We start from the raw sequence: 21537 nt of genomic DNA on the forward strand, positions 1-21537 counted from the left end.
TGTTGGCTGAACACTTGGCTGCCCTTAAGTATCTTATACTTCTCCTGAAAAAATTAAGCTTTTCCTCTCCTGCCCACAATTCCATTAGACTATAAAAAAGAACAAGCTGTATCATTAAGGAAAAACAATTGTGCTTTACAAATAAATTATTTGTACAATGTTTTTATGGGTTACAAAATATTTTGTATACAATGTATCATTTTATTTTATTCTGGCCATATTATTGCCATAATATACATTAAGATTATGTTGCCATATTATACACTCGCCATATTATACATTAGAATGAGATATGTCTAAGGGTTCAGCTCATGTTGTAGAAGTATAAGCATAGCATACATTGACTTCTTTTTTTAATTTTTTAAAAAAATTTATTTATTTGAGAGAGAGAGCGAACACAGAGGGAGAGTGAGAGGGACAAGCACACTCCCCCCACTGAGCAAGGAGCCCGACTCAGGGCTTGATCCCAGGACCCTGGGATCATGACCTGAGCTGAAAGCAGACGTTTAACTGACTGAACCACCCAGGTGCCCCCATACATTGACTTCTAAAATACTTGTTCTTGTTCACATACAGACTTACTTGGAAAAATACAAATTTAAGAATGCAAAAACTGAAGATTTTTGGGGAGCACTTGAAGAGGTAAGAGTATATCCCCAAGTATTTCTTTGTCTGATTAACAAATGATTTATCAATCATTTCTTTATCTGACTCTTCTTTTTATTCATCTAATTTGTTAATTATTCCTCATGTTTTTTAAATATCAGGCAAGTAATCTACCAGTGAAAGAAGTAATGGATACGTGGACCAAACAGATGGGTTATCCTGTACTTAATGTGAAAGATAAGAGGAACATCACACAGAAACGCTTTCTGTTGGATTCAAGAGCTAATCCTTCTGAGCCACATTCACCTCTTGGGTAAGGATCTATAATGCATTTCAAGAGAAAAGCAGAAATTTGATGGAAATATTGGCCATTTGCTTGGATTTGCTCTTCAGTACATGACTGATGGGTGATAATATAAAAACACAGTGTCTTTAGGGAAACAAAAGCACTCAAAGAGAGCTCCGTGGTCTCCAGGTTCAAAATGGTGGACTGAGCACATGCACCCAAGTCCTGTTCTTCCCAGAAATCACTGAATAAAGGAACAGAAGTGCTAAAAGAAATAAACTCACAATGGAAAGAAAATAAAGAGGAGGGGCAATATACATCATGGAATTCTAGAAGACAAGCCAGAAGGAGAAATATTGGTAGAAAACAAGCTAAGGAAGATGCAGCCAGATAAAAAGGTAGAGGTAGAAATATCTTCCCTATCCCTAGGTGGGCTCTGGGCTCACTGTCAGCATGAAAAGTGGAGCGCAGGAGTGAGAAGAGAGGCTGAAAATAGGGCAATTAATTTGAAGTCTAGACTCGGGACAATTGTGCCAGTCAGACACACCCCCATTCCATTTTCCCTGCATCTACTACCATTCTGTTCTCTGTTCAGAGCTCTCAGAAGTCTGCCAGAAGCCTGGCAATGACCCAAGGCAAAAATCCAAAGGCTCTTCACCCGCCCCCCCCCCGCCCCCGCCAAGTAAATTGAATAAAGCAGTGGAGGAGAGCTAAGGATTTCCATTTGGTTAGGAAGCCCAGAGTAAAGCTTTCCTCCTATGGCATTTGTGGGATGGATGGGCTAGAGCTGCCAGCTCCCCTTATACATACACAGAGCTCCCAGTCAGACATCCTGTTCAGAGGAAAAGCATGTTTCCAAAAGACACCTCCCCTCTCAACAGCAGAGGGATTACAAGCAAGATGCCAAGAATAATTAATTTAGTCCTTCTTTCTAAAATATGGGTGAACCATTAAGATCACACGACACATAAAAAAAAAACCCTAAAAGCATAAAAGGTAAAATCTCACTTGAGCAAACAAAAAATAGTCTCTATAAGAAACATAATTGAGGAAATAGAAAATAAATTTATGAAATACATTCGGAGATCAAAGAAGCTATTAACACCCATTTACTAAGAGTAGAATGTCTTTGACAAAACAAACTTAGAATACAGAATTGCTCTGGAAGATTAAATTTTTGGTTGTCAAAGAATTAATCAAGCAAGTAGAAATAAATTTGGGGAACTGTCTCAAGTTATAGGGCACACACACAGAACTGACAAATATGAAAGAGAAGACAAATATGCAATGTCCAGCACCCAACTAATAGATGTCTCTCAAAAAAGAAAACAGAGAAACTTAAGAGGCAAATCATATCAAAGAAATAATAAAGGACACAGGGATTCTGATTAAAAAGTCCATTGACTACACAGTACAAAAAAGGAAAATATATATATATATACCTAGCTATATCTGCATGAATGGAACAATCATCTAAAATGGGTGAAGCAAAAAATATTTTCAGCCTCCAGTTCTCCACCCAAACTAAACCAAATGCAAAAGCACAGTGAAGACATTTTCAAATATGGAGCCCCAGAAAATGCTTTCCACACAGCCCTTCCTAGAAAGTTACTAGGGGAGGAAGAAGAGGAAAAATATGGATAAATTAAAAAAAAAGAAGAAGAAGAAGAAGACGTGGTTCCAGGAAACAATGCGTCCAACCAAGGAAAACCATGACAGGAAATGCCGGCCATTAGTGAGCCAGTGGGCTCACGGTGCCATGCATAAGACCCGATGACTGGGCTCAGGTTGGTGAGCACCAGGAAAAAGCAAGTATGGTTGAGAGAATGAAAAAACCTGAGGAGCTGGTGAAGGCCCATCAGTTAAGTCAACTATAAAGAAGAAAACTAGAGAAACCAAATCAAGGCTGTATGTAAAAATTGTGATCCAAAAATATAAACAAGGTAGAACAATTTTATGCCATTGATAAATACAAGCAAAAGGAGTCCATTTGACCCTTATGTTAGGGTATTAAGGTAAATTTTTATTTAAATGACTCAGGGGGCCATGAAATCAGCCTATAGAGAAGGAAATGTAACTCTAACACACTTCTTGGCCAACAACATGTCTACAATAGTATGATTACATAAATGTTACTTATTGGCTTTTAACTTTTATAATCAGGGATGAATAACGGAACGATTTTGTTACAGTGGCAGAGAAGATTGTTAATATAAGCAGTCTTAACATTGTAACAAGGAAAAAAGCTGGCGGAAGGAAGGAGGTAAAATAGGGAGGAGAGGTGGAAGGAAGCGTTGGGTCCTAATTCAGTGGTGTGCTGGTGCTGACGTTAATCCCAACTCAGTGCCATCATGCTGGTAGCTTGAAATAGATCATGTGGTGAGTTAATGGAAACCAGCAAATACTGTGTTCAGTTCCCCGCCCCTCCGCCCCCAAGAGCCAGTTGTTAAGTATTTACCAGCACTTCATAGGATATCCTACAGTTTCTCTTCACTAAGGTAGGTAGGGGTAAAATCTCCTATTTTACAGTTAGGAGAGAGTAGCAATACTAAAATTTATGAGACAGGAAATGACAGCTTGAGTACATTATTGAAAGGAACAATTACAACCTATAGAAATCTAATAATAATTTTACTTTCTTAAATTTTGACTCTTAATGGGGGAATGGAAGATAAATTAGTATAAGTAAACTAAATCACCCCGTCTCATGGATGAGTTAACAAATACTATCTGGGGCAAAAAAAAGAGAGAGAGAGAGCTATTTAGAGTTACAGAATTAGCCATCAGGAGAATTAAATCCAGAAGTACTTTTTTAAAAGAAGATACTTCTGAGAGAGGGGCCAGCCTGTGGGAAGGGTGGAAAAGGAGACTGGCTTTTCAATGGCAGTCTTTCTAGTTTTTGATGAGGATGTTTCTATTTATAAATTGCACAGATGAAAATCTCCTGAATATTAAAGAGCAATTATAAACTTGATCACTCAAATTCTTTTGCTAATATCATTTATAAGAAACTTCTGAACATCACCACATAAAATTTTATTAAATCCCATTTATAATTTCAAAATACAAACAGCTAAAGACACAGATTTATAAACTGAATTTAAAAGAACTTCCTATATGTTTTTATGAATTTAACAAATTAAAATTCATAGAGTATATCAAATTTCTTGGGCATTTTCAGCATATTGAGAATCAAACCTTTGACTTCACAAACTCAAAACTTTTCTAGACATTTAAACAGGACTACTGAGTTAAGGTGTCCTAACAATTTCAGTTAAAATTATAAATACAATGTCATTTCCCTCTAATTTGCCAGATTTTTTTTTCCTTTTTTTAAATTTAAATTCAATTAGCCAACATATAGTACATCATTAGTTTTTGGTTCAATGATTCATTAGTTGCATATAAATTTCCCAGATTTTTGAAAGTGTTGCAAATATTTTAAAAGCTGACAAAACATGTGCAACACAGCCCGTGATTTCACACTGATCACACTTGTGTGAATATAGCTTGTACAGAAAGTCTTAATAGTATATCCATTTCTGTATGACTCGATATTTTTGTATACACTTCTGGGGTACCAATTGCTGCCAACAGAAGAGAAAAAAAATCAGGATCTCAGGACCTCTGGTACGGGGCTGGCCACAAAAACCTGGGTATATCACAATTGGGGATATCATCTCAGCCACCCATTACCCAGATGAGCCCCCGCCTAGACAGAATCCTGGCTAAATGGCAACAACATAGCACGTGCGGCCCTGGTGGCCTGGACAGTGTTCTAATTTCACCCTTGCCAATTTTTTTTTTCCAGTTTCATTGAGAAATAATTGTGTCATGTATAGTTTAAGGCGTAAAACATGATGGTTTGATTTAGGTATATCGTGAAATAATTCCCACCATAGGTTCAACTAACACCCATCACGCATGACAATTTTGATGGTCTCTTCTTTCAACTTCTGAATATTCAGTTTGGTAGAGAGACTTTTGCACCCACTGCCACTTCTGGTGATCTCTAATCTCCACTGCCCATTTTCCACTGAAAAGGCCCTTTGCCCTCTTTATCTCCTTTTTAATAGTCTCATTGCTCTTATTATATAGTTACTTATATATAAATCATCACAAGATCAATGATCTGGTAGCAATTAAGATAACACGAGGAAGGAGAATTATAGGGTGTGACAAAGGCGTCCCAGAATATCTATAAGCTGGTTCTTTTGTAGTTACTGTTTTATGGTTTAGCGAATTAAGATTGGCCAAATTTAATACTGCTGGAGCCTTTAGATATTAAAACTTAAAAATGTTTCTCTCTTGTGAAACAAGCTTTCCTTGGGGGAGTTGCACAATGATTACGCTCTCCAGTCATATGTGCCCACTGATACACTGAGCCTGAATTAACAGGTGGGTCAGGAGGTGCGCTTGAGGAGGGAGGGCCATGGAAGACTTTCTTCCTTGAAGAAGTGAGATTTAAGCTGTGTAGGTTCATATGAGGGGATGCCCATGGCGGGTGGGGGGGGGTGTTCAAAACAGAAACTCCATGTATGAAGGCTCTGGAGTTTAAAAAGTGGCATTACCCATATAATATGCAACACTTACTGAGCATGTACTAAGTAGCTGTCACTACTTTGAGCACTTTAGAGCATTTTATTATAACGGGTGGGAGAAATAACTGAAAATGATGAAATAACTTATTCAGGGTTACCCAAAGTGTAAATGATGGCACTTCGAGCTGAACACTGGCAGTCTGGGTCCAAGAAGCTGAACAGCAGAGAGGCACTGGGCACAGCGGTGAGGGAGGAAGGCAGGGGCCAGGCACACACATCCTGTTCAAGATTTTGAACAACAGTGTGCAAACTCAAGGACTTCAAAGAGAAAGAATTAGCAGTCTCACCTTTACATTTTTCAAAGTTCCCCTCTGGCTGCATTATAGAGAGTAGGTCAGAGTGGGACAAGAGTGGGAGCAGGGAGGTCAGTTTCTATGGTAACTGTAATGAGTAACTCACATGAGAGATGAGCCAGAGGATGGGTCTGCACAAGGAGAGTGGCTGTGAGGAGGGGTGTGGCAGGTGTAATGAGGTTGAGGTTGAGGCTGAAGATGAGGTTGAGCTCAAATTTCTCATTAGAGAACAAACGATATGCAGGGAACTGCATTGGATGAATTTTCAGATAACCATCTCATTTTAGAATACTGTTCTCATCTTGTTCTATAGTGGTCATAGCCAAATTTCTAGAGAACTGAAAGATCTTTAGAGACCCACTTATCATATGTACTCTAGACCCTGTTTCTTGGCTTCCGATTCAGGGCTTTGAAAATTAAATCACGCTAATAGCACACTCGAGTGTTTCCAACAATTCCAAATTGCCAAAATTCAAATTGGACTTCCTGTCCAAGGCATCAGAGAATGAAGAGCACTCAGAATTACTGAATTAGCTACTTTCAAGATACTAGTTGGCATGTGAACTGGAAGAACATCAAGAAAGCCAGTGGTGCTCACCTTGTTGAGGCCGGTGATCAGCCTCTTCTGGAAACATCAGACACTCAGCTCCAGCACAGTAAATGACATTCAAAGGAACTGGGTATCTTGCTGTATGCAAATTCTGAAAATTAATAGCTCACACCAAAACAAAGGAAATTTGAGTTCCTAGACCAAATGAGATCAGTCAGGGAGTGTCTATTTATACTACTTTATCTTCTCTTTATTTTGGAAAAGAAAGATTATGATAGAAGAGCTTTGTTTCCACTCTTTCCTCTTCGTAATATATGAATGAGTCGATCTGACGTAGGTGATAATTCAGTTATAAAAATCCACATAATAATTTGTGCTATTGTACTGTTAACTATAAACTGTTTATTTTATAGTTACTGTTTTATGTTCTAGCAAATTAGATTGGCCATATTTAATACTGCTATTTAATAGCCTTTGGGTATTAAAATTAAAAAGATTTCTCTCTTGAGAAACAAACTTCCACTAGGAAAGCTTTGTAGTAATTGTTCCCTTCTGTCATATGTATCCACTGATTTGTTAAGCCAAAGACATACCGAACACTGTTTTTATTTTAATTTTATTTTTTTTTAATTTATTTATTTATTTGACAGAGAGATAGTGAGAGCAGGAACACAAGCGTGGGGAATAGGGGAGGGAGAAGCAGGCTTCCCGTTGAGGAGGGAGCCTGATGTGGGGCTCGAACCCTGGACTCTGGGATCATGACCTGAGCCGAAGGCAGACACCCAATGACTGAGCCACCCAGTCACCCCTGAACACTGTTTTTAAACTGGTGGGATTGCATTGTTTGAATTACTCCTTGGTTATGCATTCCTCTCCACACAAATAAAAAAATTTATTACCCCGCAAATGAAGTGTATTATCAGGTCTTCACTTTTTCAGTTATAACAAATCTTTAAATTGTATTCATTAAGATTCAGAACATGGAACTATATTAACATTTATACTTTTCTCTAATATTTTCTTTAGTTTTTACCTTCAGTTACTATTTTTATTTTATTTAGATTCATAGATACATGATTTTTTAGTGATCACTTATCAGAAAGTGAATCTACTTGCTCAATTTTTGTAAAAAAAATAATAAAGGAAAGGAAAATAAACCCAGAAAACATGTGCTATCTTGTTGAGAACATTTGTTAAAAATCTATAGCAGCTCCTGAACAAATAAGAAAGAAAACATTACATCAAAAGTGATCCTTCATGATTTTTTACTTGACTGAAAAACCTAGATCATAACATATGCCCTCATGACACCAGAAAGGAATTGGCCTTTCTCCAACCCTAGTGTTCACCTACTGTCTGTCCAGATATATTTCTGTCTGGTGGGAAACGTGGTTAAACTCAATGGCCCCCTCCCTTTTCTCACTGCTTAAATATTCCAAGATTAGGGAATTCTTACTGACCAGAAACTTTGTACAATGCAAATGGCCCACAGGTGTATAAGTTATTGTTTTAACACTATGGTCTCAACCATCTCTTAGAAACAAACATATTTCCTGTCTCCATTAGGGGGAGTTCTCTATCAGGAACATGTCTTCGGCAGTCCACTCAATGTAAATAGGGGGAGAAGGGGAGTAGGCATGTTATTTGGGGACAATCAAAGTCAATTTCTTTAGTGAAAATTAGGTTGACCGTGTTTAATACTACCAGAGTTTGTTAGAGTGCTAGATACAAAAAAGTGACTCATACCTTTAAAAATGAAATCTGATCCTCCTAAATTGTAGGCAACATATAGAAGACTCTCTCATTCCATTTACATAATTTCCATTTCTTGATATTTTGTACCCAAATCTATTTTTTTTACTCAAATTAGATTAGATCCTGTAAGGGATTCTAAAACTAGAAAATTATATAGCCTCAACCCCCTATGTTTTTAGTCTTGTGATCCCCTCAGACTTCAGAGCAATTTTTTTTTTCATAACTAAGTAGTATATCTCATGTCTACTTTTAGGCACAGTGTAGTCCCAGAGACCATGTTTTACGGGGGAAGAGTCAAGTTATGAAATCCTGACTGTGCACTTGGGCATCCAGACGCTTGCGTGCTCCATCCTTGCAGTCAGGGCGGCATTGGGGAAATGTAGACAGGGGAAGAAATGTTCTTTTATGTGGCAGGACCAAAACGGAAGAACAGTGAAAGAGTGAAATATGTAGATAGGATGTGACCTTTAAAAGGTGCTTGTTTGTCTATCTGTTGAGAAGCTGCAAGGGATCGCTCTTAGGTCGGCTTCCCTGAAAGTGGATGCTGAGGTGATGATTCAAGTGAAAGCTACTCACCAGGAAGTGTTTCTAAGAAAGCCTGGAAGGGGAGTGGGTCGTGGGTAATCAAGTAGCCGAGTGCAATATCGAGCAGATGCTATGGAGGATAACTATCCAGCGGGGATAGTGCTGTAGAGTGGTCCTGACAGATGGGGCAAGGAAGAGTCTCAACGCCCATCCATCACTGGCTGAGGACGGCAGCCAAGACTAAATTCCAAGGAACTTCTGGCTTTTCCTTGCTCAGTCCGCTAGAGGGCAGTCCTCTGACAGAGAGACCCAGGCGCTTGGCTGTTGGCAAGGAGAGCACTTTGGGATCTGGGGGGGTACTAAAATGACAAAGAGATTCAAGGGGATAAGGGTAGAGCACTGACAATGCTTGCAACATGACCCAAGAAACAATGTATGTATTGGTCCTATGGAACTTGGAGCTAAAAACATTCCACAGCAATAAAATCCTCAAAGAAAGTACTAACAACTCAATCCTATAAAACGTTTCAACAGTTATAAAACAAAGAATTACTTCTTTCGTGTAGATGGCAAAATGTATTCTCCCCATGGGGCGCCTGGATGGCTCAGTCTGTTGAGCCTCCGATTCTTGATTTTGGCTCAGGTCCTGATCTCAGGGTCCTGGGATGGAGCCAGCTGCAGGCTTCCTGCTCAGCGGGGAGTCTGCTTGTCTCCCTCTCCCTCTGCGCCTCTCTCCACTCACGCACGCTCTCTTTCTGAAATAAATAAATAAATCTTAAAAGATGTATTCTCCCTGAATTACATAAGTTTTATTATATCTTGAAAAGGAGAAATAATCATTCTCCATTCTCTGTCAGGGACCTGAATGATCACAGATGAAGAAAAACAAGGCAAACTTTGAGTTGGAACCCAAATTCAAACACAGATTCACCTTCTTTCTAGGTCTCTTGTATTTTCTGATAGTACATGGCATGAGAACAAACAAAACAATTTAAGACCTCTTTTATGAGATTTCAAGACTAAAATGTTAAGTATATATCATACCAAAGTACAAAGCTAACCTCCTCCCCTTGCTCCACAAGAAAATACTAAGTAGCTACTGAGAACACTAAAACGTCCCAAAACATGCTTGTCTGATGATTTTTCCTTTTCAGCACACCTGACTCACATGATGCAAAATAGGAGATATTGAAGGAACATGAGAATCTTTAAGGGCTGGATGGTGGTGGTGTAATTAGAGTGTCAACCTAATTTCTAAAATGTGGTATTCCCTACACGGTGTTTTAAGATTGACTTTTGAATTTGAAAAATGCTTTGTGTTCCTTGACAGAAACTAAGCATACTAGAATATGTGCAAGTATGTGTGTGAAAGCTCAATGTTATCATATAATGTATTATATTTATGCAGTATCATTATTTCAAATCCTCAAGGCATTTTATTGAAATAATCTTCATGATTAGCTAATTTGTTGATACAAAGTTCCAAATCTTAGAGATTTATAGAAATTGAAAGCAGTTATATGGCTTATCCTCATCACCAAAGAGTGTTTTATATTAACTGCATTAATTGTATCCTATACACTGGATGATCATTTATGAGGAAAACATGCTTGTCTATTGCTTTTTAAGTATTTTTATTTTGGAAATGTTTTTATTTTTTAGTAATAAAAATTAAATTTTTCTTTTTAAAAAAATTTAGTTACACATGGAATATTCCAATTAAATGGACTGAAGATAATGTATCAAGTATTACAATCTACAACAGGTCAGAAACAGAAGGTAAATGTCATCAATTGATGTATTTCTTCTTTTGAAATTAATGTGCCACATTAAACTAATGTAAGTGTAAAGAAACAACAATAAAGCTGGAACTTATTACAGCTAAAAGAGCCCTCTTAAGTAATTTATCAATGAATTCAAGCCTTTATCTACAATAATGAGAAATTTTCTACTACCTTGAGATATTTTTTTTTTTTGATGATTTACCGTGACTGACAGAATAACAAATACCCATATCCAAAGAAGGGTCACACACCCAACCACTGGATGATCAATATATGTTTTCTTTTTTTCTTTCCCCCTTCCTCGTTTCTTCCCTCCTTTCCTTCCTTCTTCCTTTCTTTCTTTGCTTTTTTTTTCTTTATATCAGAGAAGTAAGTCATGGAATTTCTTAAAAGTTTATGTGACAATGCTGGTTTCTTAAAATGCTGTCATTACATTAGACCTATCATTTTTCCAATTCAGTATGACATTAGAATCCTTAATGACTCCAAATTATCTTTTCTAAGTTGTAAATTGTCACCAGTAGCTAAGGCACTATCTATATTTCCATCCATCCATTCATCCGTCTGTCCATCCATCAATCTCCCTAAATGAATTACTTGGCACGTGCCTGTGTTAAAATTCAGCTGTGACTGCACTGCTTACTTAAATCAACTGGAAATATATTTCTGTATTTTATCTCCCTTGGTTTGTCTTTTCCTTTGTTGAAAAATTCAGTTATATAAAAACAAGGAGGACTTATCACATGTTCTCTCCTCCAGATGGCTGAAAAAAATAACAAATAGGGCAGGTTTTAGCATCCATCCCAGAAGATTCCTCCTTTTTATACGTTTACCCTTGTGTTTGTTTTATGTTTCCAAATCATTTCTTTTCTAAGACAAATGACCCTCCTCTTCACCCCATCCCATGCAGTGTTGGTTTCAGAAAAGCATTTGGCATGCACTCTTCACCTGTGGCTTCTTAGGGATAAAAGTAGAGTAAATCATTTATCCTTTATTTACATATGCCTATTTGCTCCTGCAAAATATTCTAAAATATTAATTAGGTATGATTTTCCCTGGCAAGTAAATTTTTATCCTATTGGTTGATTTTTAAATCGCTTTTTTGAGATAAAATTCACATGGTTTTGCAATTCACCCATTTAAAGTGTAGAATCCAAATATAATAAATCCAAATTTATTATATTTGCAGATATGTGTTACCATCACCATAGTCAAATGTGAAGCATTTTAATCACCTCAAAAAGAAATTCCATACCCTTTAGCTATCAATCCCTCTCTCCTCCCATTACCCCCAGCCCTAAGCAGCTGCTAATCTAATTTCTGTCTGCATAGATTTGCCTATTTGAGACATTTCATATAAGTAGAATGATATGTGTAGTATTTTATGACTGGCTTCTTTCACTTAGAATAATGTTTTCAAGGTTCATCCATGTCGTAGCGTGTATCAGTACTTCATTCCTTTTTATTGACAAATTATATTCATATCATATTGATATGCCACCTCCCGTTCATCTATTTATCAGTTGATGAGTATTTGGATTATTTCTACTTTTTGACTGTTAATGCTGCAAAAACATTTGTGTACAAATTTTTCTGTGAATCCAGTAAGGTTTTTTTCACCTTTGGGGTTTTTTACTTTTATTATAAGTTCTTTTGTGTGTATGTATGTGTTTATTTTTACCATAAACTTGACCAGCTTTGCTACTGTCAAGGCAAGAACTCGTTCTGTTGCTTTGTGGTAAAACTTTCTCTTGATCATTTATACTAACAATTACTTTGATTGTTATGGTCAACGCTTCTCCTGAATTCTTCTAGAATTCCCAGATCAATGCCATTTTGTCTTACTCTTTTATATATGATTGTAGTTTTGAATACTGAGCTCTATCTTTCGTGATCTGCCTTATGACCTTTTTTTTTTTTTTTTTACTTATAAGCATGTTTGCCAATGGAAAATGTAGAAGACAAAAAAAAAAAAAAAGACTTTCTAAAATGTGCAATACCACTGGGGCCCCTGGGTGGCTCAGTCAGTTAAAGTGTCTTAATTCTTGATTTCGGCTCAGGTCATGATCTCAGGATTGTGAGATTGAGCCCCATGTCAAGGTGGAGCCTGCTTAAGATTCTCTCTCCCTCTCCCTCTGCCCTACCACTCCCCTAAAAAAATGTGCAATACCAATGATAAAGTGTATAATGAGGCTACCATTCATTCCATTGGAAGTTCAGTGAATTTGGTTTAACATATTACTACATCTTTTCGCCATTGGTTGCCATTGGTTAACTGAAAGTTAGAGGAATCTTGGCAGCTGCTTGATTTCCTGTTAACAAATTTAAAAGTATGAATAATTAGTCTATGCTAACAGCATTTTCATGGAATGAGGTTTCCAAAAAGTGCATTTTCTAGATAACTAGAGCTTACTCAAGTGTTTTATAAAATAAAGTTTAAGAGTTAACAATAAACATTTTTCTTATATGGATTATGTACTTATTGGAGAGAATATTTGAATAATAAATTTAATACTTATTAATCAATCAATTGGTTCTTTCAAGGAAGTATTTATTGAGAGCTGACTTATGTGCCAGACACAGAGGTAGGCATGGAGATAATGCTGAGGGAAAAAATCCTTACCCTCTTGGCGCTTACTGTCTGGTGAGGATTCAGACGAGTCAGCAGGTAAATATGTGTCAGAAGTACCTGGTGTGGTAATAGCCAAGGGGGCTCGCTGAAGAAGCACCAGCCCAGATTTGGGGGTTCAGGAAAGGTTACTAAAGAAAAGGATGTCTAGTCTGAGAGCTAGGGGGTAAAGGTAGTGTTTAAATGGATGATAGGATTGACCAAGTGTAGACAGGAACTACGCTCTGGACAGAGAATGCTAGTAGGAAAGGGGAGAAAGCTCTCCCAGCAACTGCATCCCTCTGTCTTTACATTGAACACATTTTTTTTTTTTTTGGCTCTAACTATTGACTTAGCTGTCTTTCCCCTCCCCATAGATATTTCTTGAGGAAATGGAGCTTATTTATTTTGGTTGTGGTTGTTCTATGTCTTCAGCAGTTACCCAGTAATTGTTTATTGAATAAATGAGTGAAAGAATGAATGAAGAGGCTCCAATGTTCACAGAGCTTTGATGACAGACCTGTCTTTATCTGAAATTTCAGAATCATGACTGCTCACTTAGCCAGAAACAAACTAGACGTCTCTTCCTACTTCAAAGTGCCTGCTCCATTTTTAGGCTATGCAATAAGTTCCTGTTTCCTGTTTGGGGACATCTTCAGCTCTCAGTTCAGAGCACGGATGACAAACACATCCCAAGTGCACTGAATGGGCAATCAGCTCAGGTTACCAGCCCTACCTCCCTCTTCTTCGTTTCTTTGATGATTCATCAGCCAGAAATTTCCCAGGCGATGTTGGGACTTCCCCCAAGGCCTTTTATTTACATTTGTGTTGTACATGATCTTTTAAACATTAAAAAAATTAAACATGTAATTTATAACAAAAGAAGAGGACCTCTATCACAGACCCTTCTCAGGCTATTCCAACCTGCCTTGTGTAATCTCTCTTCTCGCTGTTTATAGTATATTTTATGCTATCGGTTTAATCAGTCCTTCCTTATTCCTAGTATTACTACTTTATATTTTGAATATCATCATTGTTATTTAATCTTCATTTGCTCTGTCTTTTCTTTTTTAACTAAATGACAAACTCCTTGAAGATACAACCTCTACATCATACTCCTTGATGGCAGGTCAGGAATACCACCCTATTGCCAATGAGGTTCTGTGCATATCTTAAGACTTACTAAGAGTTTAGTAAGTCCTTGCTTACTGGAGGCTGGTTTGCCCTCAGCCTGCTGTGCTGTTCGAGAATGCCTGCAGATCCTTTAGTTATGCCTCTATCTTTAGTACCAGCTACTACTTTGTCAGTGCATCTACATTTAGTAGTATATCAACTTTTTGCTTTTTAATCTGCTGCTTTCTAACATTTAGAAGACTTGAAGGTTATCACATGATGTCAGATAACTAATCTTACTAAAACATAATATTTTAAAATAGGTATTTCTAAGTGTATAGTGTCTAAGAGAGGGCCTAGGTAGGAAATGATATAGACTTTGTGATGACTATTTTCATAACTCTTGCAGATTTGAGGATACATTCTGGATGATTTAGATAACCAAGTTCTGACTACATATAAATAGAATATTACTAGAATTTAATGGTAGTTATATTTAAATATTTCATGTCAAAATAATTATGGGCATATATTTTTAAATTTAACAACAAAGAGAAAGAGAGACTTTCTTCATTCTTTCAAGCTGAGCCTCACGGAATGTTTGAATTTTGATTGAATCATTATGAATTCAGTTTTGCAGATTCAAAAGCTCAGTTTCATCAATTCAGCCCTGGTCAACCAAGGCTTGGAAGATTTATTCACACAAAGCAAACATATAAGAATGCTAATTTGTTAATTTATACAAATAAAAATATACTGGCAAGGTGAACCAGAATACTCATGTCAGGTAATTAGGAATCTCTTTCCAAGAAGAAAGTTTACTTAATAAGAGTAAAGAGATAGTTAAGGTAGATCAATTATTTTAGAGATTTCATCAAGCTGTGATAGCCTCATATATTGCATTAACCGGGGGAGTCTAATTATTGCATTTAGAGGCTATTTTGATGCAATGAAAGTTTCTTATTCATGCAACAGACCAATGGAGGTATTCCTGACCTGCCATCTTTCCTGGGTGGTTCACTCCTAAATAATAATGTCCTCCTTTTTATGGCTCTACTGCTTCCTAGACCTTCGATTCCTCTGCTAGATCTTTGCACCTGACCAGAAGACAGAGGAAGATAATGGAGGGAGCAGGTCTAGAAGTGCATCTATTACTTCTGCCCACAATCTGTGTCCAGCTGTCAATCTCATGTTGCTACCTAACTGCAAGGGAGGCTAATAAATATAGTCTAGCTGTATACCCAGGGAGGAAGAGAGAATAGTGTGGTAAATAACAGATCTCTACCATATACACTGTTCTCTATAGGAGGAAATCTGTTAAAAGATCTGGAATACAGGGGTGCCTGAGTGGCTCAGTCAGTTAAGTGACTGCCTTCGGCTCAGGTCATGATCCCAGGGTCCTGGGATCGAGCCCCACATCAGGCTCTCTGCTCAGCGGGGGGCCTGCTTCTCCCTCTCCCTCTGCCGTTCCCCTGCCTGTGCTCTCCTGCTCTCTCTCTGTCAAGTAAATAAATAAATAAATAAAATCTTTAAATTAAAAAAAAAATGATCTGGAATACACATACCAGCTCAGCTGTGCACCTACTTCCCTCGGCAGACTGAGACACACTGACAGATCTTCACTATCTAACTCTTCTTTGCAATTATTTCTTCCCAATCACCAAAACCATCACCAGTCATAATTGTTCATCATGGTAGCCAGGTTGCATTCTTCCAGATTCCTGCTTATTATATATTGCATATTAATACTACACCTTTCTTTTTAGGGAGATTCTCATAAAACCTTGCTGAGATTTAGGAGGGACTCTGTAATTATTACTAACATAATCATTAATACTTTCTTAAATACTTTCTTAAATGATTTGTTGAAAATATTACTACAAATGTATAACCAATCCATTTTACAATAGATCATGTTACTCTTAGTTTCAGAAATTAAAATTTTCTTCCTTGACCCTAAATTCCGATAGTGCATCCTACTAGAAAGTTTTAGTTCCTCAAGTATAAATAGTGTGTCATTAGTAAAAAAAAGTACTAGTCTTGTATTTTTCAGCTGTTGTACTAATAAGTGATGGATAAAATTTAATAAGATATAAACTGTCATTTTACACTGAAAAATAATTTGCTTAAAGCATCAATGCAACAAAGCATCTACATCACTAAAGAAAAATGTTTCTTTCTCTAGAATTATCAAGCTATCACAAGAGCTGTCTAGTTGTCTAAAGTTTGTTATAATTATTTATATAAAATAGTATACAGGCATACCTCAGAGGTATTGTGGGTTTGCTTCTAGACTACCACAATAGAGTGAATATTGCAATAAAGTAAGTCAAATGAAGTTTTTGGCTTCCCAGTGCATAACATAAAAGTTATGTTTACACTATACTATAGTCTGTTAAGTGTGCAATAGCATGATGTCTAAAAAACAACGGACATACCTTAATCCAAAAATACTTTATTGCTAAAAATGCTAACCATCACCTAAGCTTTCAGTCATGATCACTGAGCACAGATCACCATACCAAATATAATAATAATGAGAAGTTTGAAATGTTTTGGCAAGAATTTAGCAAAACGTGACACAGAGACACAAAGTGAGCAAATGCTGTTGAAAAAATGATGCCAATGGACTTGCTCAATGCAGGGTTGCCACAAACCTTCAATCTGTAAAAACTGCAGTATCTACAAAGTGCAATAAAGCAAGTTGCAATAAAGTGAGGTATGCCTGTAGTAAAGAACTGTTATGAGAGTTCTGTTACTGAAATCTATCTAGGTTGAAATTAAATAGCCCCTGGATGAAATTTTGAAAAAGTAATTACCTATCTTCTCCACCATCTAGACAAATAAAAGAAAAAAAAAAGGAATTTTCTAGAAAGAGCTGCCACCCAGAAAGAATTCATTCATCTCGTTTATGTATAAAACTAGCAAGAAACAGAACAAGATGATTTATTAATTGAACGATAGGGTGTTATGTGGCCGTTCAGTTTACATTTTCACATGCACATATCCCCCGTTTTCTGAATGTTCACGTTCTGCCACCTCATTTTTACAAAAGACCTACATTAGTATGGTAATGACTTTTTTCATAAAAATGAAAATGCTCTTTGGATTTCTTTCAGTTAGCAAAAACAGGTACTAATATAGGTCTTCTGTAAAAAACAAAGTGGAATTAACCCAGACTTTTAGAAAGTGGGAGATACTCCTCTCTTTCTGCTACTTCAGCTTAAGAAGCGTTTCACAGGGAAGCTCTACTTTCAAATAGAAAGCAAAATTGCAAGGTGTTTACAATATACTTTCAAATGAAAAGGATTGTGAATCATAAAAACAGTAAAGTCCTATTCTGTGTATTGGGTGTGTGTATATGCACATTTACGCACGAAGAAGACAAGAACAATATGTTAACTAGTGGTGGATCATTTTTTATATTCTTCATTATACTTTTTTTTTTGTATTTTCCTAATACATATTTGGAACTGTAAGGAACACATAAGCCTGTTACAATCAGAAAAACAATGAATAGTAAGTGGAGAAACGAAACATAATACGCGCTGACTCCCATGTGCCGCCGGGAGTGGGCACCAGTATTCTAGCCCTACTTACTTCGCTATGTAACTAAACAAACCAACAGTACGTTGCTGTTAACAACTGCTGGGAAAGTAGCATGAACTTGGAAAGTCCATAACTACTGACTTCCTGGATCTCAGCTTCCGCATCTATAAAGTGAGAAAAATCACAGTAACTCCAGCCAGACTTAACTAGGTATATATAAAGCACACTGAAATACTGCAGTATTTAGATGGATTGCCAGGAACTTCTCAAGGTTATTTATATTTGCTTCGCTATTTATAGAACTGTGGCATATCCCCTTTCATAATAATGAGGATAGCTACCATCTGTTGGACAAATAACTCTGTAACCAACACTTTACGACGTTATCTTATTTAATCTTCACAACAGCTCTGTGAGGGATTTTTATCCCTATTTCCCTTATGGTGAACAGGGACACAGAGAGGTCAAGTGATTTGGCCAAGATCACACAGCTAGTTAGTCACAGAACAAGGGTTTTATCCTAGATCTGTCAGACTCGAAAGTTCATGCTCTTTTTCCTATAACATATGGCTCTGTGCTTAGCAAGAGGCCCTCCTCCAGATACAAATATTCAAAGTGTATGGTTGCCAAAAGATTAGCTTCCTTTCAACAACTTGTCCATGGGAGAATGACAAAGAAAGATAAATACTACATGAGTGAGGTAAAGGTTTATAATTTGTCAAGTACCTACTCTGAACATTCCTAAAAAAAAAGTATTGTCTTGTTGGAGAGCTTACTCATATATTATGAAAAACTACTGTGTCCTGGATATCTTCCAAACCTTGTGAACACTTCCAAAATTTAAATCTTCTTTCCTCCCAAACTAACTCATCTGCCTCTATTCTGTAATGGCAGCATCATTATTTATCTGACCATGCAAGCCATTTCCCCCCTCCTCTGACCATCCACATCAAGTAAGAAAACCGACTGTTGATTTTACCCGTGACGTGTCTGTCTTGAAAACATCACCTTTTTTCTTTTTTCATTACCTCCACATTGGAATAAGCCCTCATTCTCTTTTGCCTTCGATGATTACAGGAGACTCTAAAATCTCCTTCCAATATATCACTCGTACCACCATCAAAATTATCTTTCTAGAAAGCAGACTTGAGCATGTTATTTCCCTGCTTAAAAATCTTCTCTATCTAATCATCTCTCAGAAGATGGATTCCTTCACATGGCATGTGGCTCTTGCACTCCAAAGCTCTAGACTTTATTTTCAGCCTCATCTTCATTTTCCAGTATCACATCCTTACATTGTCACTACATTAACCTATTTGAAATTTCTTGAATATATGAAGTATTCCCACACTATTATTTAAATTGTATATTGTCCTTGCAAACAAAAGAGTGTATGAATTAAAAAGTATAGAAGCAATGCTAACAAATGGATACTGGTCATGTTGGAGCACAGCTATTATTTTAAGTGAATATTTTTTACCTCAAACGTAAGTCTCTATTCCTTCAATGTTGAGCTTCTAAAATCTATATACTAGAGCCGTATGTAAATACTGGAGGCTACTTTAGAAAGAGAATTAATTTGGCAAATCCATTGATGAAAAGCATTGATGTAATTAATTGAAATAAGGAAACAGAAGACTTTACAAAGATAAATAAAATTAGAAGAGCAAGCATGACACGGATTACAAAATCAAGAATGTTGTATTTGAATTGCAGTTCTATTGCAGGCCTTCTTGACATTTTAAAAGCATTACTGATTCTCAAATCATTATTTTGCTAGGCAATAACCATTGCCATCATTTTGAAAGTTGATTTTAATAAATAAAGTATTCTTTTAGATGTTTACATTTTTATCCCCTCCCCAGGCTGCCCAATGAATATTCTTTGTGTAATTAATCCATCATGATTAGCAATATATGGACTACCCCCAAAAGCAGGGACCTCTCTGTCTTTTGGAATTGTTTTCTTTTATTGGAGAATTGACAAGCACAGAATTATTTCACTCACTTGGCAAGCTTCTACCAGTAAGAAGTACAAGTCACAAGTCACAGGACACTTATTTACATTGGTTATTCTTTTTCAGCTCACGCACTACAGTGACATTCTAAAATTAGGCAACTAAATAAGAATTAAGCTTTGGGGCTTTGGATCCAAATCAAACTTGACTCCTTGAGCTGATATTTCTTTTCTTTTCTTCTGACCCTCTGGGCCTAATTTCTCTGTGTTTACAGTATATGCAAATATGTTTCTCATTAGTGTTTATTTACTACCACAGGAATCACTTTGAACTCTTCTAATCCTGCTGGAAATGTTTTTCTCAAAATAAACCCAGATCATATTGGGTTTTACCGTGTAAATTATGAAGTAGAAACTTGGGAATATATAGCTACCAATCTTTCCACCAACCACAAGGTAAGAGTAGCAGTGGTTGTGAATTGTTTTATTTTTGTTCTAAGAACAGTGTCTTGATGATATTAATTTTTTCAACATGCTTTGCTTTAGGAATTGTGCTACTTACCTCTTTTTCTTCTTCTTTTCAGAACTTTTCTTCTGCTGACCGTGCAAGTCTTATTGATGATGCTTTTGCCTTGGCAAGGTGAGTGTTGGAATGAGATTGGACTGTGGATTTTGTCATAAATCTCTTTTCTTGATGAATTGCAATGAAGTTTAAGTATTAATTATAGCTTAAAATATCCAAAGTCACTATTTATAACATTATTATTTTCCTTAACTCTCTTTTTTAAAACTCACATAAGCCTCATCGCCAAAATACTGAATTTGCTCTTAGCAGACACACAAAAGCTCACCTACCCTTTTGACTTTGAGTAGGGTTCATCTATATCAGAGCCCTTGAGCTAATTAGGAGTAACATTTGCAAATGCTCAAAAGTACACCTTCATAATTTGATTTAATAAAACGACAATGTATTTCATTAACTTACTTCTATGAGCCTAAGCCCACTGTATGAGTTTATGGCTAGAGTTGTCAACTCTTGTTCAGGTCATCAGGGAAAGAAGAATGAGACATGGTGCTCTAGGATTGATCAGAATTAAGGTACTGCTGAAGAAATTTGACTTTTTTGGTTTTCATGGTTTGAAGGTGACCTACACTTAGAAAAAAAAACAATCAACACAGATTAGGGAAATGAAGAAGTAGTCACCACAGTATTTTTGAGATTTTCTGTTTTGTTTTGTTTTCAAGGAGTCCGACACTACTAATTCAGCAAGTGTTTGTTGAGTTTCTGGTACTTCTGTAGGAGCTAGGGCTGGCTTTTAGTGGCCTCATCCTAGATATAAGCAGTGTACTGAGTGTACTGAGAATGAGATGCTACTTCCTCAAAAAGCCTTCACTGGCCCCTTTGTCTAGGTTGGGTGTCCCTTTCGCAGGCCCCTGTGTTTCGCCACAATATTATACTGTCATTTCCTATTAACAGTCCATCTCACCTACCTAACTGTAAGTTATGTGAGGGTAGGCACCCAGATCATGTTCCTGTTTATTTTATTCCCGGCTTCTAACTGTGACTGGCCCAAGGCAGAAGCTCATTAAATATGAGCCAAACACATGTCTGAAAGATAGTATACCAGCACTCTAAAGGCCTGGGAGAACTATTTTCCACAGACTTCCTAGATGAGGTACTGGAAGTCAGAAAACCTTGACATTTTTTAAGGAGGGAATGGATAGGGTTAGAAAACAGGCTCTGGAACGGTTAAGATCTTGGTTCTGTAAAACCTTGAGTAAATTTCTTAACCACTCTCTGACTTGATTTCCTTATGAGAAAAATGGAGATGACCTTAAAAGATTCTTGTGAGAAATAAATGAAATAATGCACATAAAGCACCCCAAATAGTGTCTGGCCTACAGCAAGTG

The 21537-nt window shown here is 36.8% G+C and overlaps 1 protein-coding gene across 1 annotated transcript in view; it reads left to right on the plus strand.

Annotated features, from left to right (window-relative positions):
- The window catches only part of LOC113925148 (glutamyl aminopeptidase), an 83270-nt gene that overhangs the window by 41885 nt on the left and 19848 nt on the right, over positions 1-21537 (plus strand). The window contains exons 9-13 of the mRNA XM_027599716.2: positions 577-642; positions 768-919; positions 10316-10395; positions 19946-20082; positions 20211-20266. Of these exons, the coding sequence (XP_027455517.1) occupies positions 577-642; positions 768-919; positions 10316-10395; positions 19946-20082; positions 20211-20266 (491 nt within the window). The remainder of the gene's footprint in view (positions 1-576; positions 643-767; positions 920-10315; positions 10396-19945; positions 20083-20210; positions 20267-21537) is intronic.

This window comes from Zalophus californianus, chromosome 2 (genome assembly GCF_009762305.2).
Source record: "Zalophus californianus isolate mZalCal1 chromosome 2, mZalCal1.pri.v2, whole genome shotgun sequence".
Classification (NCBI taxonomy): Eukaryota; Metazoa; Chordata; class Mammalia; order Carnivora; family Otariidae; genus Zalophus; species Zalophus californianus.